Source organism: Vanellus vanellus (assembly GCF_965231255.1).
Source record: "Vanellus vanellus genome assembly, chromosome: 21".
NCBI classification, from domain to species: Eukaryota; Metazoa; Chordata; class Aves; order Charadriiformes; family Charadriidae; genus Vanellus; species Vanellus vanellus.
Window position 1 is genome coordinate 5038054 of NC_138926.1, and position 27189 is coordinate 5065242.

Here is a 27189-nt window from a genome sequence, read left to right on the forward strand (position 1 = left end):
TCTTCGTATCCTGCGGTCCTCAGGACAATGTTCCCTTGCCAGGACCCTAATTGCTGATGGGACCTGAGATGGGATCGATGAGCTCTGTTTCTGGCAGTGGTTAATTAAATCCCCTGAGGATTACAGATAAATCAGTGTGTTCATTGCTAAAAGGTTTCTAGGAGCACCCGTCCCATCTACCCGTCCCACTGTTTAAGGAAAAAGCAGTCCCAACTGGCTTTTGGATTGAGGGTAGCTGTTTATACTTCTGCTCCTTGAAATCATACTGGTAACTGAACGCTGTAATATCAATATCAAGAAACAGTGGTGTTTCTGCACGTTGTACAGATTTGCCATTGCTATATGTCCGTTTCCTTTGCACATCCAAACAGTTTCTCACTTATTGGGATGTTTTTGTCTCTTGGATTATTCTGCATTGTTTCCATGTATCCTTCTGTTACATACTGCGTGTTGGACTTCTGATTGACAACTGAAAAATAAGCACACGTTTATTACTGATTTTGTAAAGGCAGTGGTGGTGTACCTGCTTGAAATACGTATTAATTAGAGTGTCACGGAACAATAAAATATGATATGCATTCCCAGAAATTGTTAGGGCAGCCATTGCAACAAAGATTGAGATGCCTGATGTGATCTAATGCAGGTTACACAATATTCAAGGCACTAGTTTGTACAAGAAGTGGTTTAAATAGTTTGTATTTCAAAATATTTGAAAAAGACGGGTATTTTGACAATAATTACAAGCCCCCTTCTCTTTTAATACCACTTAGGTGATGCAATAAACTCATGTTGAAAGTTGTTGGCAAATTTCCCTCATTCTTGCTATCTGGGCTTATTCACCTGCTGTCAGCTGCCTTTGTTTAGACAAAAGTCCAAGTGTGGGGCAGAAATACCCCAGGTGAGGGTGGTGACAGACCTGCCTCCATCAGTAGTCACTGGCTGAGGACTGATAAAGCACTGATGTTTTGTTGGTGGTGAAATCAGCTAAGAGTCATTCAGGACGGTTTAGCAACAGTAGCATTCCTGGTACATACCACACATTGTTTTTACTAGTGTTTCATTGCATTATATTTAAAAACTGGATAAACCCATTGTGATTATCCAGTCTAACCTATCAAACAAAAAGCAATGATTCTCATTCTGCATCACTCTTGCTGAAGCTGTAATATCTGTGGTGGACCTCCGCGTATGAAAGGTATGAGTTCAGACTATTCAGGTTTAAAATGTGCAATTTGCAAATATATCTGTACAGTAAGATTGATTGCAGCCTGCTCTGGCTGTGGTCAATAGCAATGCTCTAACAGGAATTAGTTTATGCTGGTTAAAGCTTTTTACCATGTCCGTTCTTCTCATGGCCCAGACTGTCTTCATTAGATTTGGATTTATAACTCTCCAGTGTCTGCTCTGAAACATCATTTTCTGTGCAGAAAACAAATGTAATTAAGATGATGAGAGATTTTTCCATGACTCTTACTCACTCTCTGCCTTGAGCATAAAAATCCCGAGAGACTAGTTACAAAATGGGGGTTCAGTCATCCCGATCATCTGAGAGAGATGCCCAAGACAACAATTCTGTCGGCTTTTGTGGCACCTCATGTCAGCTGAAGTGTGGCCCAAGGCGGGGGCTCTTCAACTGTTGTTTGCAACAAGTCACAGTCACTGCCTATGGGAGAAGGACATTTAATCGGTGGCTGGAGGAGCCATGTCTTGTCCCTCCTTAACAGGCTCCTCAGCTCTCCAGCCCCTCTGAATAAAGCAGCGTCAGCAGTTGCTCAGACAGGGCCATCACCCACCTCTTTTCCACACTCCATGAGCTTTTTTCAGCTTCCTCATAAAAAGCAGGACAATGATGAGCAGCACGAAAATCAGAGCAGCCACCAAGATCGGCAGCAGGAGGTTATTCTCCTTCTTTTTGATGCCTTCAGACTTCAGATCTTGCTCTGTAAAAGAGGCAGGTGTATGTTTGTGTTGTTAAATAGCTTCCTGTGAGTCTCTGGTAATTAAGACAAGAACTGTAGATCCTGAACCAGGCCAGATACACATGGTTGGAGAGCACAAGTCCCCTTATTGGACTTAATTTTAGGACATGAAGTCAAATTTTTTTCTTCTTGTATGAACAAGAAGAATGTATTGAAATCAGTGGACTTGTGCTCTGGCACAACAAACAGTAAAATTTAGCTTTTTACTTGATGGTAAATATGATTGTGTGGTCTGTCCCCAAGATTGCAAGCCAGCTTTACCCTAGTGTACTGACAAAAGGTTTGGAGGTGGACACGTGGTCAGAGAGAACCAGCGTGGTTTAAGGAAGCTTGTTACATGTTTGGAAGCTGTCGTTAAAGAGTTCGTACCAAAGGTGACAATGGAAACCACAGTTACGTTTTCACTTGGAAGTGGGGCTTCTGTCCTGAAATGTTCCTCTTCTGTGACATTGCCATCGAATGCTGTTTCAGTCCCTGGAGGAATGGAAAGGAGAACAGTGTTTCTCTGAAGGGCAAAGGGATGCTTAAGAAATGCATATTTTCCCAGCAGCTTTGATGTCCAGGACACCTGGTAATGTGGCAGAATGGGACTTCTGGAGCCCTTGACTTAAAGCCCTGCGGTCACTTCCTTAACGCTGTATTGTGTTTTAATCTGAAGACCACCTAGGCTTTATGAACAGAAAATTCTCACTCTCTTACACATTGTTGAACTCAGTGGTTCCCACCTACAGATGAATTAAACCAAAGCTGACCTAATAACTCTCTGTTCATTTTGGGGCTTTCCCTGTCCACCAGTTTGCTTTGCTTGCTTGAAATAATAGGAATGAGCATGTATCCTTTTCCTTAAGGAAGATTTTTTTTTTCTTCATATCCTTGACCACTCTTTTACTGTCTTCACAGCTCACAGCGGTGCAGTCACCCAGTGTGAGAATCCCTGTCCTTTGCCATCACCACCCCGTCTGATGATGGGAGGTCGTACCATTGGGGACAGGGTAACTCGAAGAACCAGCTGATTCTTCCTTTCCTGCTGCAGCTGATGTTACTTCAGACCCTGTACAAACAGAGAGGTGAGTTCTGACTTTCTTATGCACACAGACAATATATCCCTGTATAACGAACATTGATTTGTAAAACTAAAATGATATTGCATGTTGTGCCTGCCAAAACTTTATATTCATAAGAGAACTAAAAGAGGGAAGATTTAGACTATATATAAGGAAGAAATGTTTTACAATGAGGGTGGTGAGACACTGGCCCAGGTTGTCCAGAGAGGTGGGAGATGCCCCATCCCTGGAAACATTCCAGGTCAGGTTGGACGGGGCTCTGAGCAACCTGGTCTGGTTGAAGATGTCCCTGCTCATGGCAGGGGGGTTGGACTAGATGACCTTTGAAGGTCCCTTCCAATGCAAACTATTCTATGATTCTGTGCAAGCACACCTAGTGAAAGTCCTGTTAAAAGATTCAAGCGTTCAATGTATGTTTATCAACATATGTACAAATTGTTTATCAGGATGTAGCCATTCTGTGATGTTTGTAATCACTAGTGTAACACTTTTGAACAAATATAAACGAAGAGTTCATGTGTTTGTAAACCAGCCGATTGATTTTTTACTGCAGGGCCGGTCACACTAAGCAGGCACCTTTGCCCACCTTAGTGGGTTTTGACCAACCGATTTGGGCAGGGGAACTCTTCATCCTTCCCCTGGGCACAACTCCTCAGTTCAGCATCTGCAACCTGCAGCCTGCTCTATGCACAGATAACCGCTGTTGCACAGTGCCACCTAGTGCAACCGTCCAGGGAAAGCCCAGCCTGGGCTCCCAGCATGCTGCAACACTGGCCTGTCTGGCTGCTGCTGCTAATGCTCATGTTCTTCTGCATCTGTTGAGAGAGACTCTGTTTTCATGGCTGTAAAACTGAGGGCTCCCCGCACAAGCAAGAAATGCTGTGGTTTATGTTACATGCTTTTTTGTAACGTGGAATGTAACGTTCTCAGTAGCATTTCTGTCCTACTTTGGTAAATTCATGTAACTAAGACCAAACTTACAAGTAGATGTGACATCAGGTTGGAGGTTTTGCTGGGTTGGTGATGACACTGAGCTGGTAACTGCTGGATCCTCTGGTACTGCAGAAGGGACGGTTGTTTGGTTGGATTCTAAAGGAACCCCCCCAAACATGAGATAAAAATCAGAAAAGGCATTTTGCCACTGAACTGATCCATGAAAAAGGGAACCTGCACTAGTATGCTTCATGCTCCAGACTGTTTGGGTGCTCTATCTGATCTGTGGTTAGACTTACAGTCCTACCCTCCCACCTTCAGCTTCCCCGTCCTCTGAATATGTGTAACGCTATGAAATGGCGGAAAAAAAAGAAAGTGAAACCCTTACCAGTATGCTGTGGGTAGCCTGGTGTGGAGGCCGTGCTGGTGTTCAGATCTGACTCTGCTGCGGTCACTGTGGAAAAAAACAAAGTGGTTCTGAAGGCCAAGCAAAAGATCCCCCAGCACTGCTGGCAACTGCTCTTTTGCAGCCCTAGCTCTAGGTAAAGGCACTGCACGATAGTTTCTTGTAGATGCTGTATTTATCTGACCTGTGTATTAATTAAAAAAAGACCAAGCAATTAATGCCTACCTGTAGATTTCTCATTCTCAGAGACACGTGTATCCACCTCTAGTGCTGCTTGTGCAGGATTTGTATTTGTCACTGAAAAAACCCAACAAGAGAACAACTTTTAGAGCATAACCATTTGTTGAATTAAGCAATCTAAGGAAGAACAAGGTAAGAATAATTAGATCTATCCTGCAGATGAGTAGATGGGCAGAAGGCAAACTTTCCTCCAGGAATTATTAGACAAGCAGCATCAGTGGTAATTCAGTACATTGACACCCTGATGGCTTTCCAGGCGGATGTCTCTAATGCGCAGAAGACATGGGAAGCTCACGGCTTTTTGAGAACATAATTGTCTTTAAAGCTTTATCTTTAAATTATCTTTAAAGCTTTAGGACAAACATCAGTTCAATTCTAGCAGCAGCATTGGGGAACTCACCTGCCTGGGCTGCCATAGCTTAATGTTTAGTGAGTTTTAAGGTAGTTAAGCACAAAAAAAGCTCCCAAATCTTAGTTTGGAGTTCTTTTTTGCCCCAGGTAGCCCTCTCATTTAAAAATAGATTTACGGGCTTCAGCTTTACATGTGTATCTGCATAACTTTCACCACCTCGGAGTGGTAAAATGGGACAGTGCATGCTGAAGGAGTCTGCAGTACCCGTCCTAGGGAGGTCCTCAAACCGGAAAGATGCCATCAGCTTCTTTTCTCTTAGTGCTTGGTGGCGGACAATGCAGCTGGCTGTTGAATTGGGCCCATAGGCGAGGACTGTCAGCGTGCTGGTTGCAGTCCATTTCTTCCCATCAGCTTCTAACTTGTGCTTAGTGTCACCTATACACCCATTGGAAGAAAACATTTAAGTGCTTTCTAGTCAAGAGCAATTTAATGAAAAACCTTCCAGTCACAATCTGCATTACTTTGCTGTGCTAAAGCAGCGCATGATTGCTGTGCACAAGTGGTTCATTGTGTAAATGGATTACGTGGGAGCCCAAAGGCAGCAAGGTCATGTTTTCTTCCTTGGCAGTTAAGTGCAAACCTCGCTACACCTCCTGCGCTCAGCCCAAAGCCTCCGCTCCCTTACATGACTGCCATGGGGAAATTCCCCTGCAGCACCCTGAAGGACTGCGGCGAAATGTCCAAACACCCACTGCCACTTTTTGGTCCTTACCGAACGGAATAAATTGATTTGCTGTGTGCCACAGCCACCTATGGCCCACAGTGGGGGGCCCCAGGGCGAGGATCTGCTGTTCTGCGGTGCGACTGAGATCTAGAAAAGTTCTGATTCTGCTATGTGATATCCAAGGGCATTGCATTTTTGTCTTAATAGCTGTGGATTTGTTACCCCAAACATAAAAAGGAGTTGTGCAATATTTATGCATATTGATAAATATGAACATTAAATACCAATGTGCAATATTTACATTTGTAATAAATAAACATTTATATAACTCTATGAAATCCCGTGCAAGTCCTCCATCATCCCTACAAAGCAGGTTTGACTCTTCCCCTTTTGCAACTGGGGGTACTTAAAGATAAAGATTAATTGCTTGCTCTAATGAATTAGAGAGCGCCACGTAACTTGTCTGATGTAGTTCCTAGTCCTCTAGGTAATACTGACTTCTACTCATTTATATGAAATGGAAAAATACAGGTGTATTTCCTGTGACAGAGACGTGTTTGAATAGCTCTGGTGGAGAGGGAGTTTTTTTCAGATGTTTACTTTTAATGCCCATGGTGACACAATGATTTCTACTGTCTGTTCATAGTGTGGAGGTTCTCTGGAAACAGACCGATGCTGTCTCTTGATCTGTTACCCTTGGTAACACCCTTATTTCTTAAATGAAAGAAATTCCTTGTTTCCAAATTAGCCCTTACAGATAACGTGCTGTATCACATAGACCAGTATTTCTCAACCCTCTTTTCCATCCCCAGCAGGGTCACATAAGTGCTCAAAATGATTTCAAAGTGTTTTTGCTAGGAAGAAAATAATCTTTGTCAGTAACAGCTCAGTAATTACAGCTGGTTTGCCCCTGCTGAGCCCTGGTGGAACTGAGGTGCTGCCAGTAATTAAGATGTATTAGCTATTTTCTGATTAGTATAAATATTTGCAGTAAGTGATTAAAGCTGAGAATGGAAGGGGGGGAAAGGAGTGTTACTCAAAGCCAGTCACCTTCAAAAAAGGAAAGGCTCATGCAGAAAGTTTCAATTTTAACATTTCAATTTGTGTCTGCCACAAGCAGGCCACACGGTGAAAGCAGCACCTCTGCATGCAAATGCTCCTGCCTGAAACCCAGCCACAGATGAAACCAACCAACCGACCAGACCCCCCAGCGGCCCTGTGCTGCTTAATTGCCTTCCCAGGTGCCTGGGGGGCGAGGGGGGTGGTCAGGGAGTCCTCACTGGGTCAGTGCTACAAAGGCAAGGAGGAGATACAGGTAAGTGTAAGTTTTTTGTTAAAATAAGTGGAGAAATGCAGCGCTGGCTTTATGTGTTGTGGGAGGTGCTTAGTGTCTGTGTTGTGATGTTACAAATAATATACTTTATCAGGGCAGAACTGAGGTTGTTTCAAGTTCAAGGAAACCCCTGTTTCTAGAACAGTGGGCAAAATGTGTATAAAAACATAGGGATGACATATCTCTTCCCTGAGCTCCTCATAACTTCACAGCTGGTATTCCCCCAAGCCCTGATGGTCACATGCAGCCCAGTTCTTCCCAAAGCTGCGCAGGATTTTAGAACCTGCTTTTTTTCCAAGACCCGTGCACTGCTCTAGAGCACCTTTCCCCCTGCAGTAGCAGATAGCTGTCTGCCCTGGCTTTGGTGTGGCTCCATTACCAGCTATGCTGCTTCCTGCGAGTGCAGTTCCTTTAAGTGTAGAGCTTTATGCGGTTGCATTAACGCCTGTGTATCTGGCAGCCTGGATTTTTTTCCTTAGTCTTGATTTCTAGCTGTATTCAGGCCAGCACAGGGGAGGAGATTACAAGCTAAGCTTTGTATATGTTGTTTGATGATGCAAAGTACAAATAAGAGCTTGTTAATACGTGAAGGAAAATACATTTGCATTTATGGGTGTTTTCCTCATGCTTTGATACAGATGCGCGTTTCTACTCCACTGTGCTACAGTTGCAGCTAATAAGGTAGCTATTGTTAGAATATGGTCTTATAAGCAGCTATTTATGTAGTACAGAAGTTAAATTGAGCTATGTGGTGGCTCTGTTCCGCCTCACATGTGTCCACCCAGACGCGTGGAGACCTCTCACTGGGGAGAACCGTGCAGGGCGGCTTGGGCTGTGTTTTCCTGAGCTCCCTTCTTGCTTCTGCCAGTAAGCTGCCTGGCTCCAAACTGGCTCGTGAGAGGGAAAGGCTGCTGGTGTGTCTGGGAGCTGCTTGAGGAAAATCTGTCTACCGGTTACAACATGGAAGTAGTTATAATGGATTTGTTAACTGACTTTATACTGGGCCTTGGAAAATTGTGCCTCTGGAGTTTTGGTTTCATTTTGTTTCAGTGGAATTTCACCCTTCTGGTGCCAAGTGGTGGTGTTCCGCACTGAACGTGAGCAGAGCAGATGAGCACTCTCCCTTGAACAAACACTGGAGTTTAGTGCTGGCTTTTCTCCAAACCTGCACCATGGCGGCCAAGTTGTAGTAAAAGAGTGGAGGATGGGTGGTAGTCCCAGCTGATGTGTTGCAGGTGTTTCACCCTCCAGTATTTTTAAAAGTGCCCAAGGCTGATAAGGAGAAATTGTTAGTAATCAGTCCCCGGTCCTTTAACACTTACCAGGGAGCTCTATCCCGTTGTCCAACAGCCAGGTAATCTGAGGCTGTGGTCTACATCCTTGGGTATGGCAAGACAGTGTAATGCTTCTTTCCTTGTCTTGGGATACTTCCAGTACTGGATTGGAAGGAGCAGCTGCAGTAAGAAGATTTAGAATCAGTCATAGTACATCTTTCTACTCGGTTTTGTGAATGGCTGCATACACAGCATTATTTGGGGGGACTGGGCAAAGACCAGGATTACGTTGTGTTAAGAACTGTACAATTGCATGCAAAATGCAGGTCAGGAGTTGAGGCTTTGTTGTGGTGCTCCTCTGGAGCAAAGCAGGTGAAAGAACTTACCTAATACCTTAACAGCCTTGTTCTTGCTTTTGAACGGGGTGCCGTAGTAGAAGCATTTATATATGCCTTCATCGTGCACTGTTATGTTAGACAGTTGGATGGATAATTCATCCTTTGAATAATGGATAAGTTTGTACCTCTCATCTCTTAAAGCTGTAAGGAAAATAAAACCCAGCATGCTATGTGTGTTGGTACATAAAAGCAAGACGGATAATCACAGCAGTAATGAATGAGGATACTTTTCTTCATTGCATTTTTTTAGTTTGTCAACACTTGACCTAAGGCAGCAGTTCTAGCCCAAAGCATTCCTAGCTGGTGCTGCGCTAGTACAGAGGCCACAGTAAACTGAAGAAGGGGTGTGTGTGCTGCCAGCTGGGAAAATGACATGTTTTTTCTCGCTTTTATTTTCAGGTGGTATTATTCCTGTGATCCCAGGTATTATAGCAATTTGGGTTATTGGTATTATAGCAATTTGGGTTATTTAAGTGTCAAGATGGATAAATGTAAGCAAACATTGGGGTCTGGGGACATGATATGTAGTCAGAAAAGTCACAGGACCTTTGAATACAGAGCATAGATGCATGAACTGAGGACCTTTCCCTTCCACATTCCCCAAGCCTTTATTTGGCCTTGAAAAAATCACACCCCTTTTTGGGTGTATTTTATGATATATAAATGAACACTATAGTCAGCACACACCTCTTTATTGACTGTTTATTAATTGGCTTGCCTAATTACCTTGATTTTAATCAGACTATCTCCTAGGATACTTTGCTGTACAGTCCCCTTTCTCTCTCTTGACTTTCTAGTCTCTGCTTCGTTCCTGCTGCTGGGTGACCCACGGGAGTCCTCAGGGTCAGGTCAGCAAGTCACATGGCCTTTTCCCACAATCGCAGCACAGAAAGTGTAACTTTCTGCCCTTAAATTGAACTGAAACTGGGAATGTGCACCAGTCATTAGGGAGAAAACGACCTCAAAAACTGTCTTTTTCTTTTTTTTTTTTTTTTTAGTTGAGGTCTTGTAAAAGTACAGAGTTGGGAGAAAATCACAGCAGTACTATAATTTAGGGAAGTGATTAAATACTAAAGGGTTTTGAAATCGCCATGATGTAGGACTTGGAGCTAGCTTGTCATATTTTTAGCTACAGTGAGACTGGAGGGAACTGATTCATGAAGTGATTTACTGGAGAAGCAATGTGACAGAGATTCACGGTGGTGATTCAGAATAAAAAATGAAAATGTCCATGCACAGTGTGAAGTTTGGTTTCTCTCTAAATGAGGACAGTTTTCTTTTGTATTGCAAAAGGCAAATATTCGGTATGTCTGACTTATCAAGGGTCCAAATGCTTTGCAAACTCTAGTCCTTGTGGGTGTTATATCATGCGTCTTACTGAAGGATATTCATGGGATGTTGAAACTATGTGTTGAATCCTCAGGTGATTTAAGACAGATACCATTTTGTTCACTCAGGTCCTATAGATACCAATAGATATGTTCTTTCCCTAACCTTATTAAATTGTTGTGTCAACTCAGCAAAAATTTAATCATCAAAAGGGCTAGAGCCATTAAAAGATGGAGGTGTTTAGAACTGGATATGGGCAGAATAAAGTGTCTCAGTCCAAAATTGTTTGCATAGAAAGAGAATGTTCGTGGCTGTAGCCAGGGCCATAGAGAACTTGCATAAATGTAGGGATTCTTGCTACTCTTGCCTACCTCTACAGTGTAAAATACTGAGAACATATATATATGTCAAAAATAGAGATAAGTGATGGAGAGGTGATGTCGTCCTAGGTCTTGCAGCTCTTAGGTGCATGATCGGACTAATAGACTGTAGCAGGAGAGAGGAACCCCTGCCATAGCCTGCTGTGGTTTTTGGAAGCCTGGATGTCAAAGCAGCCCCAGGCGGGTTGCAATAACCCTGCTTCCCATATTGATTAGCTGTCAGTGGCTCAGCACTGAGTTTTTTTGGATCCCATTTGAATTTAATGGTTCCTACACATTATATCGAGAGTATGGAACTTGGGACCCTGGGTTCCACAGGAAACAGTTTCTAATACATACATGTGGGAGTCATTTAAACTTGTTAAAGAACATTCATCCTACTTGCTCTTGTAACTGAGTATATAGGAGCAACAGTTACTCATGACATTTTCCACTTGGAAATACTGGCAATACCAGCGGGAAATATTAGTAGGCTGGTTTGATGCAGGTGGCAAGACCCGGTGGCTGGGATTCCCAGGGCAACTGAAGAGGACCCTGAGTTCCTGGGCAGTTTCAGTGGGAGCTGGGTACCCGGTGTCATTTGGATAAGTTCTAGTCGTTACTGTCATTAAAGGCTTCAACAAGCAGGGATGTTGACTGACTAGGTACTGTAAAAATGGGGAAGACCAAGGCAGTCCTCATCTTGCAAAGCTGTTGAATTTGGACCAATAGGAGGATAGATAAGGACAGAGAGACACGAGGTGTGGGAGTGGAAGGGAACACGGTAATTGTAACTTTGGCTTTGTCAGCACATATTAGAAATCGCTGCCTGTTCTCTAAAAAGTTCCTCTTGATGCACTATATCGAATTGAGCAGAAATGTAGCAGGGCTTTCAGGCACGTCCACTCCTGTCTCTCTTGTAAGGCGAGAGTGGGTTTCTGTGCTAATCTCTTGGTGCTGGTGGTAACTACAGTTCATTGCTAAAAGCTCTGGTGCCAGACCACTCTTGTGGGGGTTTCCGTTTCATCAGCTTCCTGCCAGAAAGGGGCTAAATGTAAAACCACCTCGAGAGGTTGGGTAGCAGGTGAGTCAGCCTGGCCATGGGTGGGAGCTCAGAAAGCCCACTTCGGAGCGACCCCCAGCCCCGCGTGGAAAGTGCTGCATTCAGTTTTCACACTTACCCCGCTGGGTGTTTAGAAAAATGGCAAACCCGTGAGGGTTTAACCACTGCCGGGCAGAATCGTCGTCACTGGTGAGGGTGCAGTGGAGATTTAGGTCCTCTCCTTCCTTTAGAGTTATGGTTTCGCTGCCAGCTCCTGGAAAATCCCCTGCCAGACATGACAGGAAAAAACAAGTATTAATACATGACATGAAGCAAAGTGACAATGTTTCGACAGAGCAGGGTGTCAACTTTCCTTCTTTCAAGGGTGTAAAGGTTTTCCTACATTAGGAAACTTGCCAATATGATTGTACTGGTATAAATAAATTGCAGTCATTAGGTCATCACAGTCGCTGGGTAAGATATGTACCAAAGGTTTGTGATCTTCACCTGCTAGCACAACCAGATTTAGTTATTCAGTGTTATTCCACGTGAGTCAATGAAGGGTTGATAGCAGACCCATGTAATGCACATTCTCCCTGTAACTAATTTTTATTACTCCATGTTCCCTTCTGGAGCTGTTGAACCTGATTTACAAGTGTGTGTGACTGAGCAGTGAATGATCAGCACCTCTGAAAAATGAGGCTTTTGTATTCAGAAATAGTAATGCTGCAACTCCTTTGAATTGGCTTTGAAACTTCTTACGAAGATAGGATCCACAAACGTGGCCTGGCGCAGGTTACTAAAATGAAATTTCATTCTCTCTCCTCCCAGTTCATTTTACAGACAGGCAGTAAAGTGTGTTTTTCTGTCCAGACATTCTAAGATATATAATACACTTTGTAAAAACATTTGATAACCTGGAATGAATTGCGTTCTCCAGAAAAAAAGCATGCCCTGGAGAAATTACTAAGAGCAGTGACTGGGTCAGAGTTAAGTGAATAGGCAGTAGGAGGGTTTTATTTTTCATTCCTGTTTTGTGTGTTTTGATTTTATTTTCCAGCTAGCTGTCTGCTGCAAGTTCCTACTGCATACATGAGCACTGCAGTTTGGGGAAATGAATCTTTCTGGGCTTCAGGAAAGCTTTTCATTTTCTTAAAAACATTTTAAAATATACCAGAAATGAAGCTATCGTAGGGCGTTCTTGCCGGACCTGATATTTTACCACACAAATCGGAGGAAGGACTTGTCTCCCTGTAAGACAGTAGTTTCCCATGGGATGCCATGCCTCACCCTTGCACTGAGCACACCTGACATTTCCTGGGCCAGAGGTGGCACGGAAAAATGGTCGGTGATGTAGCCTGGGACTCTACAAATAGCAAATACACCACGGACCTCTTCTTTCTTCACTATCTAATCTTTGGAGTCTCTAAGCTTGTAGAAGAGATTTCCTTGTAATATCTCAGTATTTTTACTTCTGAATTTGTAAGTATGATGTATGCTGTTTAGGCTAAGGAGAAACTGTGCGATACAGATCTGCCGTCTATCCTTACTGCCCGGTACCAGGGGCCACCATGGGCTGAGTTCCACAGAATCATTGTACACTGGGAAAGCCCTGTTGAACTTGAGTGGCCGTAACTGATTTGCCATCACATATGGCACATGAGTGCCTTTGGCTTCTATTCCCTCTTGATTCCACCTCCATTTCCGAGGGTTAGTGCCTCAGCTGGTTTCTCAGGGCTTGTGCCACGTGGGGGTAGCTCACAGAGGAGCCATAGCAATGGGTTGCATGGGTTACACTTCTGAAGACCTGCGCCAGGAGGTGCATGTTGTTAAGGCAGCAGAGAGGGCCTTGTCTGTGGTTTTCCACGGGGCCCTTCTACATTTTTTCGTAGTGACAGCTTCCTGCCGCTAACAGCAGTGTGGGGTCTTTCAAGTCACGCTTTTTGAGGTGAGAGCAACAAGACTGAACAAGAAAAGGTGGGGGTGTTGCTTGCTTTTCTAAAACAGAAAAAAGCAGCCTCCAGATCAGAGCATATTCGTAATTTCCACGAGGGACCATGGCTTCATTCAGACCATGACTCACAGGTCAAATTTCTGTCCCTGTATAAGGTGCAGTTTGATGTGGTTGTGGTCTTCAAGCCACTGTAGCCCACCACAGTACAGTCACTGGGGTGTGGGAGATGCCCCCATACCAGCTCCAGTTCTTGTACCATGTGGATACCAGGTGCCCCAGCTCCTGGGAAAAATTAGTCTGGCATCACGTACAATGATATATCCACCTTCTTGGCAAGAAAGGGCAATAATTTATTGTTAGAAATTGCATGATGGGACTGAGCAGAATGGTTCGTGCCTCTGGTTGCTATTATTTTAGCCATCAGAGTGCACAGAGAACTCGTTGCGGTGATGTGCACTCAATGCATCATTTCAGAGTTATTTTTAAAATGGTAGCCTCTAGAGACATCCCGTTTAATGAGTTATTTTTGACCTCTGGCTGCAGACCTGCGAGGGGGAGTCTGAATGAGTTCTGATGGCCAAGAGCAGCCAGCGGTTGTCAGCAGGTACAAATTCATCACACAGGAGTCTGTGGCAATACTGGGAGAAGAGGGGTTGTACCCTGGAAGAGAGTGAAAGCTGCTGATTTGGAGCAAGTCTAAAGGGCGCTGCAAGTGCTAGTTCAGCTAGGATGTAACTGGCAGCTCCCTGAGGCCTGTTAAACCCAATCAGTGGTAATAAAATATCCTAAGCATACAGTATTACAGAATGCTTTGTTGCTGTTTAGACAATGAGATTTGATGTGGCCTCTGTTAGCAATGTGTGAGTACTAGCAAGGCGTCAGCAATAGCACCACTGTGCCCTCTGCTCCAGCGTTTGTTGAGAAGGGAGAGGGACTATTGCTGCGGCTCGAGCGTGCGTTCCTCCTGCAACGGTCAGCAGTGACACCTCTACGAACCCGGAGCTGCAGACAGCTGTCTTGTTACTTTCCTTCCTTAAGTCTTTCCCTATTTGACATGCACAAATATGAACCTTAAACACTCTCCTGTGTATGAAAGACAGGAGATTAGCAAAGTACGTATAAGCTACATCCTCCAGTAGGAGTAAGGAGATTGAAAATGAAAAGCACTTTAAATGCTCTAAGTACTTTGCAAGAGCTTTCTAAATTACTCTGACTTCTTATAGGAGCCTCTTTTTACACAATGCATGAACAAAGGTATACACAGATGTCCAAGCTGTGGAAAGTAAGCAGTGATTGAAATTTAAGGGAAAATCTTTTGATTACCCAATGCTTTGCCATCTCGAGCGTGCCGCCAGCTGCTAGGAGGGGAACTGGTCTCATCGACACTGGGTTTAGGAGTCAGCTGGAATCCAGCACCAGTGTGCTTTGGAAATTGGGTGACAAAACAGCATTGTCAACAAGAACACAACAGCAAAGCTGCCTGGTGTGTGGTGTGCTGGAAATCAAGTTCTCTGGGCCGGGCTGCTCGTGAAGGGGAGATTGTGTAAGAGAAGGCGTATCGCTTACCTTGCATCAGGAGCAGAGCCGCGAGGTGCAGCACCCTGGTGAAAGTCATGCTGCGGTGTGGGCGCAGGCAGTCGGTGTGTGCCGGCTTCCTCTCTCTGCTGGGGCCACTGCGTAGCCCGGCCCTTTTCAGCACGGGGGAGCAGATTTACCATGACTTCATCACTGCCGGGGTCTCTGCCTCCTCTCCTTCCTTCTGCGGTTCCGCTCTTTTCTCCCCCGTCTCACCTTTCCTACGTGTTGGCGACTGCTGAGAAATCGGTGACCTCACGGGTCCCTAAAGTGGAACCGGTGGGTGACAGGACTGGGGGCACTTCACCTTGCACCCCCTCCAGCTCTGTCTCCCTCAGTGCGGGGAAGAGATGTATATGGAAGCAGGTAAAGGTGAAGGGAAATGTGGACCCCGGGGACCTGGGCTAGCCCCGCCGGGGACCCCTGCGGCAGTGATGTGCACTGTACAGGATTTAATTCCCCAAGGTGAGGAGGCACCCAGGAAGGCTGCACTTATTTGGTGGACACCACCATAGTGCAGTAATTGGCAAGGTTGCTGGACAACCCCACTGTGTGGTTTATATCCCTGGAAAAATAGTCTTGTGTCACTCTGCCTCTATGTACCGTCACATGCGTGGGAGGTTTGCATTGCTCTGCTTGCAGGGATCCTGGCAAAACAAGTAAAGAGAGAAAGGTGATGCGCTGCGTGCGGTTTGTGGCTCTCTGGGGAATTAAGAGTATTGGTGAGGTGGTTGTGAAAGGTTCACTGGGCGGAGGGATGACTACAACAAGGAGGTCCCAGAGGTCTGGTGGCGGAATCTGGGTTTCCTGTGTCCCGTTGCAGGTCTGATGGTTTTGGGACTAGTCTGGGGTGTGATGAAGCTTTTTGCATCTCCTGGGCGTGATGCCCAGAAAGATCACAAGAATTATCCAAGCCTGTTCTAGGCAGAGCCTCTTTTCACCATGTAGCCACACGTACTGATTTCCGAATAGGCTTTGGCAGATCCTTTTCTGACACGTCTCTGCAACTGCCCAACGTTTAGTGCAAATTACTAATGCTGTCAAAATGAGCTGACTTTAATAAGATAAGAAATATGGTTTAAAAACTGTGTGTATTTGCAGGACATGGGTTTGAGTGAACTGGACAAAATGGTTAATTATAAATACATTATGCATTTCACTTCTAAGTTATTAGAACCTGTTTCCATGAAACTTCCAGGTGCATGGAAGTGCATCACTCTATTAGTATATATTTGATTGATAAAAGCTATGGCTTTTATGTTAATCGTAATATAATCAGTTTTACTGGAAAACAGAGCTGTAGGCCATAAGGTTTAATGTAGTTAGTTGATTTGAAAGGAAAGAGTCTCACCGGCTGATAAAACTACTGCTGGATTAAAAAATCTAGGTCAAGAAAGAAGATACGTGTTGTAAAGGTAAGCATTACTTTCGTTTAAAAGTTGTGCTTCCAGTTCCACATATCTAAACCTGACAGTAAAATAACTCGGGGGGGGGAAAAGCCATCAAGCAGTAGAGACAGTGAAGCCAACCTGCCTCCAACCCAGGGGGAAAACTCCGTCCCTGTGCAGTAGAAGGGAAACCAGACTTGAGATAGTTTTGTGCCATCTGCTGTCAAATAAATGAACTTCACCTTGAGTGGAGGGAAGAAAAATATAACTCGAATTCCCCTTTCTCTTTGATGCTTCTGAGGCTTACGCCCCATCTGGGTGGGCATCCCAAAATGGGATGTGGTGAGGGCAGCACTGCCACCCCAACTGAGAAACAGCCCGGGCTCCCTTCTTGTTTCTAGGTCCCGATAAAGCTGTTCTCTAGGCACGTGCCCGTAACAAGCAGTTTTTCCTACCTACGTCTTGCTGGAGCCACTGAAAATACTGCTCACGTGCACCCCAGCAATGCATGGGCCCCTCTGAAGGGGCACTTCATTGAAGGTCTGTGTGAACATTTTCACTCCGGCAGAGTCCAACACGCTTGAGGGGAAAATTTAAATTGGAAGGGCAAGGTGTGGGTGTGTGGCATCTTTATTAAATCATCTAGGAGATGTTTTTGTCCAACTTCCGAGAAATCCATTTAATGCAATAAGCAAATTAAAATGCAGTGGTTGTTTTAACAGTTGTTAGCACTTGAAACTGAGATTAAAAACAACCAACCAACCCCCAAAATAAAAAAAAATACAGATGTCACAGGTAATTACAGCTATTTTTGGCAATACAATTATTGGTTTTTTTTGAACAGCAAACTTTTTCTCAAATAAATACAATCTGCTTACACTAAAAAACATAATAAACAGAATGATACATGTTTAAAAAGAAAAAAAAAAAATATCCATCGATAACATCAAGTTTTAAGAGATGTCCACAGAGAGAAACTTCAGAAAATGCATTTTAATGGGAAGTAATAGAAAGGAACTGGCTGTGTATTTTCTGCTATGTAGCATGTATGGTTCATGAATAGTCCCCAGGGAACAAGTATTTGAGGAAGTGGTGAGAAGTAAGTAGCGATTTAGAGTGTATGCAACCAATCACATTTACTGCTTAATTTTTTTTTCATTCATTCAGCATTTTAAGCACGTCTGCTACCACCATTGTTTCACATGTATTTTTAAAGATCAAATAATATCCCCTGTGCTTAGGCCCTCTTTTTAAAAAAAAAAATCAAACCCCACAAGCCAAACCTATTAAGGCTCCCTCTCTAAGCGATAGTTTTCATACAGAATTTCAATACATTTGAAGTTGTGAAGCATTGCAAACTAATTTCCAGCTCTGGGTTTAAATAAGGGTTAGTTGACTACAGCCTAACTCAAGTATCTAGCGTCCATCTTTTTGAAATGAACGTGAATATTGTCAGACACTAAATGTCGCTCTACTTCTGCATGCGTTTCTTAAATTGGGACTGGAAGGGCTCAACCCCGCAGAGATATGAGTCCTTCAAATTCCTCATTAAGTCGGTGGCAGGTGGGGGGGAGCAGCCTGTGGTAGGACCAGGCCTTGCGTGGCTTCATCCCGAGGAAATCGTAAGAAATCTTCCTCTTTGTTTCCCTGGGCTGTGAGGACCCATGGGACCCAGAGGAAAAAGTTTCCAATCCCTCCCACCCGGTGCTGGAGCGAAGCAGAGAGGCTGAGTTTGTCACAGTGCTGTACACAACACCCTCCCCGTCCTCTCACCTTTTTCCCCGAGAGCTGCAGTTAGCACACAGTCAAGGACAACAACCCATGTCCCTGAGATATTGCTACCTGGGGGCTCAGGACTGCGCATACAAAAACATATGCTGGGAAACTGCACTCTAGCATCCCTTCCATCCTCTTTGTTTTACACTATTACTGCTCACCTTGCCTTCACTAATGATGATTCCTGCAGAATTCTTGTGAACAACCACTTATTTGGTGATGTAAATTACTGCTTTTATAAGGTTGACACTAGAAGCTATCACCAGAGAGGAGAAGGAGGCTCCTACCATCAGCTGACTTCTTTCTGAAACTGTTCAGACTTAGTGAAAAGGGAAATTATTATTATTTTTTTTTTCTGAAGTTACAGCCTGGATCCTCAGTTTGCATAAACAGGCAAAGATCTGTTGATTTGAGTATTTACACTCACGGAGAACCTGGCTCCGTGCTCAGAGGACTTAAGTATTTGGCTGTAGCTGCCACTGCACTAAATGGAAAGGCATCCCCAGGCAGAGCTCAAGCCTTGGGGTCGGGGCATGTGGCAGCCCCTGCCCACCAGTGGCAAGGACAAACTCTTGATCAAATCGGAACATTTCTCAAATCCCCTGGTGTTGGCTTTCTGGTGCCGACTGTCGTCCCCTCAGCTGCTGCTGTGCTAGAATGTGACTCTGCACTTTGATTCTTGTATTTTTCTAGCCCAACCCTTTAGTTGCAGTTTATGAAAATACTGGATGAACAACTTATTCTTGGCAGATTTCCAGCTTTACTCCTTAATTGGGAAGAGAGGGAAAAATCTAGGAACTGCTATTTGCCTCCTGTACCCTAATTAAACTGTTGGGATCTGATGCAGCTCACAGTGAAGGCAAGGAAGAGACTTGCACACACTTCAGATAGGTCAAGTCTTATGTTCTTCTGGGACAAAACACGTAAATACACATTAATGAGCAGCAATGGAGTGAAAGTGAAGCAGCAATTGTTTTGTATTCTTAACATCTCAATTAAAAATTTAAAAGGAACATTTTTTTCTTTTTTTCCCCCAATAAGCTTTATCAACATAAGACTACTTAACACAAACCCCCATGAGAAATCAAAATGCTAGAAGAAAATAAGATTCTTTCTGAGATTCTTGACACCTGAAAAATCTAATCGAGATAAGACTACAATTGTCAAAATACTTTCCCAAACATCCAAAAATATACTTTTTTAAAGAAGAGAGTATTTTAACATCTACCTTCTCAAACAGAACACTCTTTTCTATATTACTTACTATATGTGAAGATCAGCTAGTACAATATTCAAATTGTGCATTCAGATTTTGTTCCCTTTCTGTTTCATGCTTCTGTCTAAGTAAACTCCTTGTAATGCCGCTTACCTGCGATAGGACCTGAGCAGCCTCTACTGTTTTGTATAGGCAATATTTGTTGCCCCGAACTACATTTTGCTGGCCCGTAGCATGAAACAAAAAGCAGCAGAGAATTACACATGCATCAATAACCAAATTAATTTTGGTGTGATTGTCATCTAGTTTTAAACTCTTTGTGACTTTGCAGTGAGTAAGCATGGAGGAAAACAGGACAGAAATGCTCTTCAGAATGTCTGTACACAGCCAAAAATAGTTTAAATTACAGTTAAAAACTAAAGTGACAGCAGTATAACTGCACAGGAGCAGTTTATTCTGTCATCTCATAAATTATCTCCCTGACTTTTCAGTATACAGCCCTGGTATAATAATGCACTTATGAATGGCCTACTGTGTATTACATAGTCATAAACGTATGAATGATGGACTATCATTATGGATCGTGACAATGTACATATTGCACAGGATGAGCTCTCTGCTGACTCAAAATCTGTACGGAATCTGGTGTACGCTCCCTGGCAAGCTCAATAGAACCCAGAGACGAAGCTAAGCTAAAACCCATTAAGATTTGTTACATTGCAACTGCTGAGTGTTTTGCCTCATTTAGGAAGAAGGGATTGCAATTTATCACTCCTTAATTGTTCGGACTGCTGAATGTGCAGCTCAGTCATATCCTACTGAAGGCAAGACCAGTCCTGCTCAAGGCTTGAGAGGTTAAAAGAGACCAACACAAAATCAAACTTTGATCGTGCTATGAAGAATAAGCCTTTGTCAAAGTTGGCCAGCAGAAACTTCTGTGCCATATACACATTTCAAATGAGGATGCTTTCTGCGGAGGGAAAGCTGGACAGAAGAGGGGTACCCGGGGTGCCAGAATTTCTTTCCTGGTACTTCTGAATTTACTCTTGATGGTATTTATGGGAATCCTCAGACTTATGGCCCAAGCCAAGAAAGGAGTATGCCTAAATCTCTTTCATCCCACTTAAGCACATTTTTAAGTACCTTCTCAAAGTGAACCTATGCTGATAAGACTTGTACAAATGTCTGCAGGAACACTTTGACCCAAGGCCAATGACTTAAGATAATATTAATCTAAAAGAAACCTGCTCTGGAGCCAGTTTATACATAAACTACCCACTGCGGTGTATTTTGCATTCTCCTGTGAAGCAGCTGTTATTGGGATCTTGCAGGCTGTTGCGCTAAGAGGACACTTCTTGTGATCTCAAAGATATTGGCTACGGATGGAAACCCTTCTCTTCCTTTCTCCCCAAAACATAACCCTTCCTGCACCAGATAAATAGCGTCCTAATAGGCCAAAGCATGTTGCTCCTAAATTTAAGTGTACTGTTTTTTCAGCTCTGCTTTGTCCTTATGACAGATGGCACTTGGGAATTAAGGAAAAGGAAGCAAAGCATGCAGTGGAGGCTGAATTTCAGCGTCTTTTTGATTTCAGCATTAGCTCCTGAAGACTGCTGCTTACTGCAGAACGTTACCAGGGCTGACGGAAAAGCTCATGTAGCACAGAAAGCCACGGCTGTGTAAATGACCAGCGCAAAATCGCAGTATAAAAGGGAAAACCCTTTTTCAGGGTCTTCTGATGGGAATTTAAATGACACAAACACTTTAGGCTGTGTCTGAAAATGCTTATTTCACCTTCACTTAAAAGAAACTGCTCCCAGTCTTTGTTCACAACGGTGCTGTCTTGATGTGCAAACTTCATCTGTAACTGAGGTGAAATTCAGAGTTTTATTCTGATGCAGATCAGAATCAATCAATCTTTGTACCCATGGTATGCCCAACACAACCCCTAACACAGTGCACAAATAGAGGAGAGGAATAATCTGATGCTGCCCACAGAGGCAATGCCAGATCCTTATTTCCAGCTGGTGGTCGTACGCTTTATGGAAGGTGCTGAGAATTTGGGGGTAGTGAGTGGGGCGGGGTGTCTCAACATGTGGTCCTGAACAAGCCTGCTAATGCTTTGCAGAAATAGTAGTGAAAAAAATCCCAGCGTCCTGAATGCTCGACTCTTACACAGTGCTAGTTGTTTCTAACGCGGTGCAGAAGGCAGTGAAAGTTACTGGTGTTATCAGAGCTCCATTCAAGGCGGCAAAATCTACCTGAGCTACTGACTAAACAGAGACTCCCTGCGATGCAAGAGCTTCAATCTGTATTTTAATATTATTTCCCCTCAAATCACTCCCTTTTGTATTTGCCTAGTTGTGTATGAGAATTTTTGCACGACTGTGGCTGTGTGAGAGATATGCTAGAACAGCTGTTTGTGTGATCCACTGAACATGTTATGACTATTTTTCTGCTGCCAATAAACACAAGAAAGAAGAGACATTCTCCAACGCTTAGAAAGGCCATGGGTTGTCCTTGCTCACGTAGCTTTGCCTATTCTTGTAGTAAGGTTTCTCTCCAGTTAAAGCCTCCAGTTGGTCCATGTGTGAGAGGGAGGATGGGGGGGTCTGTAAGCTGCCAAACACCTGTATCTCCCAGTTCTTCGCACGAACAAAACCCCAAGTACGGAATCTGTGTGAGAAGAGATGGAAATAAAGGCAATGAGCAGGGATCCAGCTGTGCGAGGAGGGAGGTCCCCTAAGGGCTGAGGTCCTGCTGTGCTACTGAAGCATTTCACTGTCTTCTCTCTCTCTTCCCCTCTCCCCAAAGTCCATTTTCAAAAGATGATTGTAGGACTCAGGTGTGACAGCCAGATGTGCACCACTGTACATGCAAAACACTGGGAAAGACAGATTATACCCCTGTAATGTAGCTTAAATATGGGCCAGTCCGAACCAAAGATGTCCTGTTGGCTGCAATGGTCCCATCCCTGAAGGCCAGTGCAGCTATGGAGGAGAAATACGGATGCGAGTCTGGCTCAGGTGCCCTCGGATCAAGTGTCAGCTGGGAATATCCCAGCGAGTGCCTGCAAGGCTGGCAGTGCACAGCGCCACCTCCTTAGCCAGGGCCGGAGGGAAGGAACGAAGGCAGGAGACCCCACTGTAATTTTCAGTCCTTTTCTCTGACGGTTAACAGCTCTTTGGATTGAAGTGAGAAGGGGAAGTGTTGTAGGGCAGAAGTGCCCTGTTATCTGTGGTCAGGGTGTTTTCGGCACCGGAGGGCACTGCGGGAGTCTCTGTACAGCCCCCGGTATGTACAGGCATAAAGCAGAGTCACTGCAAGCCCAGCTGTAGGTGGGCACTGATCCTCTGCTATCTGTTACAAAGGGGCACGTTAGGATAACCCTCTGAAAGAAATCGATCTGCTTCACTCTCCTGACTCCTGAAACGGGTGAAACTCTGTAATGGGGGAAACAATCAGGCGAGAGGAACAAAGTGTCCTCTACCTGGTTAAGCAGATTGCAAATTTCTTTTCTCTTTGTAAAGCCAGCCAGCTTTACTCCTGGGCAGTAATTACCTTTCGGACCATCTGTACAAAGTCCTTGGAGTTCTGCGGTGAGAGCCCTTGGAGCTGGCAGGTACAAGCCTCCAGGGAGGACGCGTGTGCCACTATCAGGATGTTATTTCCTGAAATAAAGTGAGAAACGCAGGTGGAGGAGGGAGATGAAGCCAGCTTTAGGGACTGGTGCCCAAGATCAAGCAGACCATTTCAAATGTTCAAAATGGGTTCAGTTTATCATATAATGCCACATTAAGCTATGTATTTTAGGGGAAGAAAGTATGGTTTATTAACATATTTAGAGCATTTCTCAATTTTCAGGATAATGGTTAACTCGGTGCTACTTAGTTTTAAAACGGCTTTCTGAAGAAAACAAGAATTCCAGCAGATGTCAGCTCTCTTGTGAAGCAAATGCTTTTTGCCTACCCAAAAATTGATTCTGATTATAACACGCACTTTAATTTCAGTTGCTGGTTTTCCACAGTGATAGCTTTAGATTTCCATTTCCAAGATGTTTTACAACCAGCGCCACACTGTGCTATTGAAATTTGTGTGCAAACTGTTAAAATAAAAGTTTACAATGTAGAGATGGATCAGTGAAATTAAATTAGTGAAATCACCAGAACTTAGAAACATCCTATTCCTATACTCTGAATGAAAAATAAAAGCTAGAGATTTTTTTTATTTCAATATTGTGTTTGGAGAAATGTTCCACAGTCTTTATGGGTAATATATTTCAGAAGCGTAGCTCAGATGGGGGATGGAAGATGCCACATCTGATGCTGGTAACAGACAGCAGAGTGCAAATGGCTTATTTATTCCCTTGAGAAACAGCTTGCACTGGGCAGGGGTCCCTAAAATATTTCCGCTACTTAAGTTTATGGACCTTTCTTGTAAGCTGAGCATATCTGAACTCATAGTTCTGACACATCCAGGAGTTTCCAGTATCTCTGGGGGAAGGGATGAGAGATTCAGGTATGGGGATTCATCTCCTTGAAGAGGGAAAGACTGCTGAGGGATACTGGCATTCACACCCCAGAGCGCCTGTCGTCTTGTTCACTCCCTCTGTAGCACTTACCTTTGCCTTTACATTCACTGATGATTTCTTTTGTTACTTGGTAGCTTCTACTTATGTATGTGTCATAAGATTCGGAAACCACTAACTTGCTGACAGGAATATGAGGTCTGTGAGCAGAAAAACAAGTATGGTTAATTGGAAGAAACAATAAAGTATTAAGCTCAAGTTATGATTCATCTGAAAGTATCTGTTTCTTTAACTCTCCTAATTCCTCAAATGCCCAGAACTGCGTCTTGTGTCAGGACCACTATGACGATTTTTAAACTTTGAGACCAAGATGTTTACCATCCCTGCGTTAGGGTAATTCAGTGAGCTGGGAAAACCGGTAACTGCTTCCGCTAATGTGGACCAGTTGGAGGAGGCAGCACACGACATGCTGATGATACTCGGGTTACTTTTGCCAACGGCATGCAGCAAGTCGGTGCCACTTGGTGTTTATTTAGTCCTGTGCCCTTTGATGGGCAGATTCCAGGGCTCACCCACCCACGTGAAGCTCGTGAGTGGCCGGAGGACAAGACCTGCACCCTGCAGGAGTGGGTGAGCAGGAGGGGACGTCGGGACAGGGGCCATTTCGCTGCAGCTGCCTGGTGGTCCCAGCAGGCGACAAGGTGACAAGCCACCACTCAAGCCGTCTTTGCCAGAGCGAGGTCTGCACTCTGCTGCCACGGCTTCCAGCTCAGGGGCTGGGCTGACAGCATCTGTGTCTGTCTGAGGAGACCGGGCAGCTCCAGGGAGAAACGTGGAGCGTGGAGAAGCAGTGAGGAGAGCAGGTGCCGGCTCTCCTCACTGCTCATGCTTCCACGGTGAAGGGCAGAGGCAAACTGCTGCTTTGGCCATCTGTGAAGCTGTGTTGCTGGGAAATACTTGGAATTAGGCGGCCTCCTCCCGGGCCAGGGCATTTTGGGGAGCTGCCTGGCGGGACTCTGGCCAGCTGTATCAGCTGGAGTAGGTGGATGTGCACAGCGAAGCAAGGGAAGGATGCAGAAGGTTGTGTTTTCGTGAGGAAAAGACCTAACTTTTCTCTCTATCCAGTGGTCTGATCAATCTGTGGAAATCGCCCTTGTAAGAGGAGACAACGAGCACCAGGAGGGCTGTCTCCCAGTCCCCCACCTAACCAGCCGACCACACGAGAGCCGGCTCTTTTCTTGCCCTGAGAATATTTGTTACAGCTTTCCCAGAACGTGTTTTCTGAAGCAGAGACTCTCCTGTGGTCCCATGGCTCTGCTGAGTGTTAGCCATGTGATATCCCTTCAGGGATAAATACAGTGTAAGGACTTCCATTTAGATACCCGCAGAGTGTTGGAATTTTAGCTGCAGACTGGAAGGACACAATGGCAGTGGTTTATGATATAATTAGGTATGGGGAAAAAAAAGACTTTTTTTTTCTTTATGTTTTTCTTCTTTTCCTTCTTTTTAATGTTTCAAGTGCTTATTCAACTTGAGGGTTCTTAAACACACGGGTGCACTGGGATACCAGGAAACACCAGTGTTTCTGGTGATACCATAAACCACAAAAGCCCAGCCACAAAGTACTTGTCACCAAGCCCATGTAGGTGGAACTCCTGTGTGTGTATACCATGTGTGTATTATAAAAGTTTTGGTTTTATCTGAGATTGCTCAGCTGGTGATCAGGCTCACACTAAGACAGAAAGTGCTAATCTCTGCAAGCAGTCATAGCGATACAGGTATTTCAGCAGCGAGGTGCAGGAGGACTGGAACTGTGTGACCCTTCTGGAGTTTCCTTCTTTGTGGGAGCTCTTTGAGTCTGTCTTGCATAAATGAATCATAAATTTGAGAGCAGGAAGCCGGAACAGATCATCTTGTCTATTCTTTGCCACGTAACTATTTCTGCTGGGTTTTATTTAGGTTTTCTCTCTGCAGCTTACAGTAAAAGAACATTTATGGGTTAGGCTGGAGGGCACCACGGCTGTGGTGCTTCACTGGGGAGTCAGAGGAGTCTCAAGTTGCCCTCCAGACTCCGGGTGCAGGTTGTTCCCAGCGACCCCGCGGGGTTTGCTGGCAATGATGTTGGGAGCGCGGCGGTCCAGCCATGCGGCTGTGGCTAAAAGGAAAGCAGCATAGGCTGGCAGCAAGGGCGCGAGTTCGGGATGTGGAGCCTAAGCAGGCACCAGCACTGGCCTGTGCAGCCACAGGGGTGGCTGGCAAAAACGCGGAGCTCTGGGAAGGTCAGCTGAGTGAATTATCTTTGCGTTTCCCTTTTCTGCAAAGTGGGAGGAAAGATCAGTGATGCTTATCCATTTGCCATTCAAATGTTTTTTTTTTTAACCAGACATTTACTTTGTTTGCTTTCACCAACTGTTTTTGGGTTCAACACCATGAAAATCTGAGTCAGAAACCTGCAATGTTTTCCACTAAAAACTTTTCAAGTGTAATTGCTGAGAAGTGATAAATGCTTAGGGGTAGCTCTTTGATAGAAAACCTCTGAATTTTGATGTCACAGGAGACCCTGGGCTGCTGACAGATGTAAACATGTTCCCCAGGGTGATGCGAAACTTACAATTAAGATCCATCACTATGCTAATCATAATAGAGTGACAGACAAGCTTTTTCCTCTGGGGAAGGGAAGGGCGGGTGTGAATGAGCCCAGGATCCGGTTCAGTCTATGAACATGATGGTCAGGGAACTGAGTCAGCAAAACAAGTTCTGTTAGCAGAGCCCAAGCTCCTAAGTTTTAGGAAAAGGGTTAAAGCAAACAAAAATACTACGAGAGTTTCCTGTACACCTAAAAGATGCCCAGTTCTGGAAGGAGAACCTCCATGATCAGTAATAAAGCTGGACCTTGCCAGTGATCTGGGAAATTTGGTTTATAATAAGCTGTTCTCAGGTCATGTTCAACACAGCAGCATCGAGCCTGCTCTAAGTTTATTCTGGGACCCTCAGCAGCTCTTCCAGTCCCTGCTTAAATTTAAACACTCAGCAGTGTTGCTCTTCAAAAACAAAGCCAAAAAGCAATGCCAGACCCTCTCACCCCCCTTTCTGCTACCTGTAGGTTGTATCAACGCTTAGAGTAGCTGCAGCTAAATCCACGGGGGGTATCCAGGCAGGTAGTGTGTTCCCAGAGACCCACTTGGTCCATTCAAACAAGCCCGGCTCTATTCGAATTTTCAGGTTGTTCTCTTGTTGCATACCTGGAAAAGGAAGAAAGGAGACCAGGTATCAGCAGAAGGAGCTGGGGAGGAAAGCAGCAAGACTTTGCAGCTTTACT

General features: G+C 44.4%; 2 protein-coding genes across 2 annotated transcripts in view; both read right to left on the bottom strand.

The window, feature by feature from the left end:
- Positions 1–338: 338 nt before the first annotated feature.
- CRTAM (cytotoxic and regulatory T cell molecule) lies at positions 339–15002 on the bottom strand (the record flags this gene model as incomplete). Its single annotated transcript, XM_082493902.1, has 12 exons — positions 339–469; positions 1336–1419; positions 1794–1940; positions 2349–2453; positions 2959–3030; positions 4365–4430; positions 4608–4679; positions 5239–5409; positions 8354–8485; positions 8692–8844; positions 11573–11719; positions 14954–15002. The coding sequence occupies 12 exons, from the start codon at positions 15000–15002 to the stop codon at positions 339–341; spliced, it is 1329 nt and encodes a 442-aa protein (XP_082350028.1).
- A 6878-nt stretch (positions 15003–21880) lies between these two features.
- UBASH3B (ubiquitin associated and SH3 domain containing B) overlaps positions 21881–27189 on the bottom strand; it is a gene marked incomplete at both ends in the record, with an annotated part of 70428 nt that continues 65119 nt past the window's right edge. The window contains 4 exons of the mRNA XM_082493949.1: positions 21881–22018; positions 22904–23013; positions 23964–24070; positions 26968–27112. Coding sequence (XP_082350075.1) covers positions 21881–22018; positions 22904–23013; positions 23964–24070; positions 26968–27112 — 500 coding nt within the window. The remainder of the gene's footprint in view (positions 22019–22903; positions 23014–23963; positions 24071–26967; positions 27113–27189) is intronic.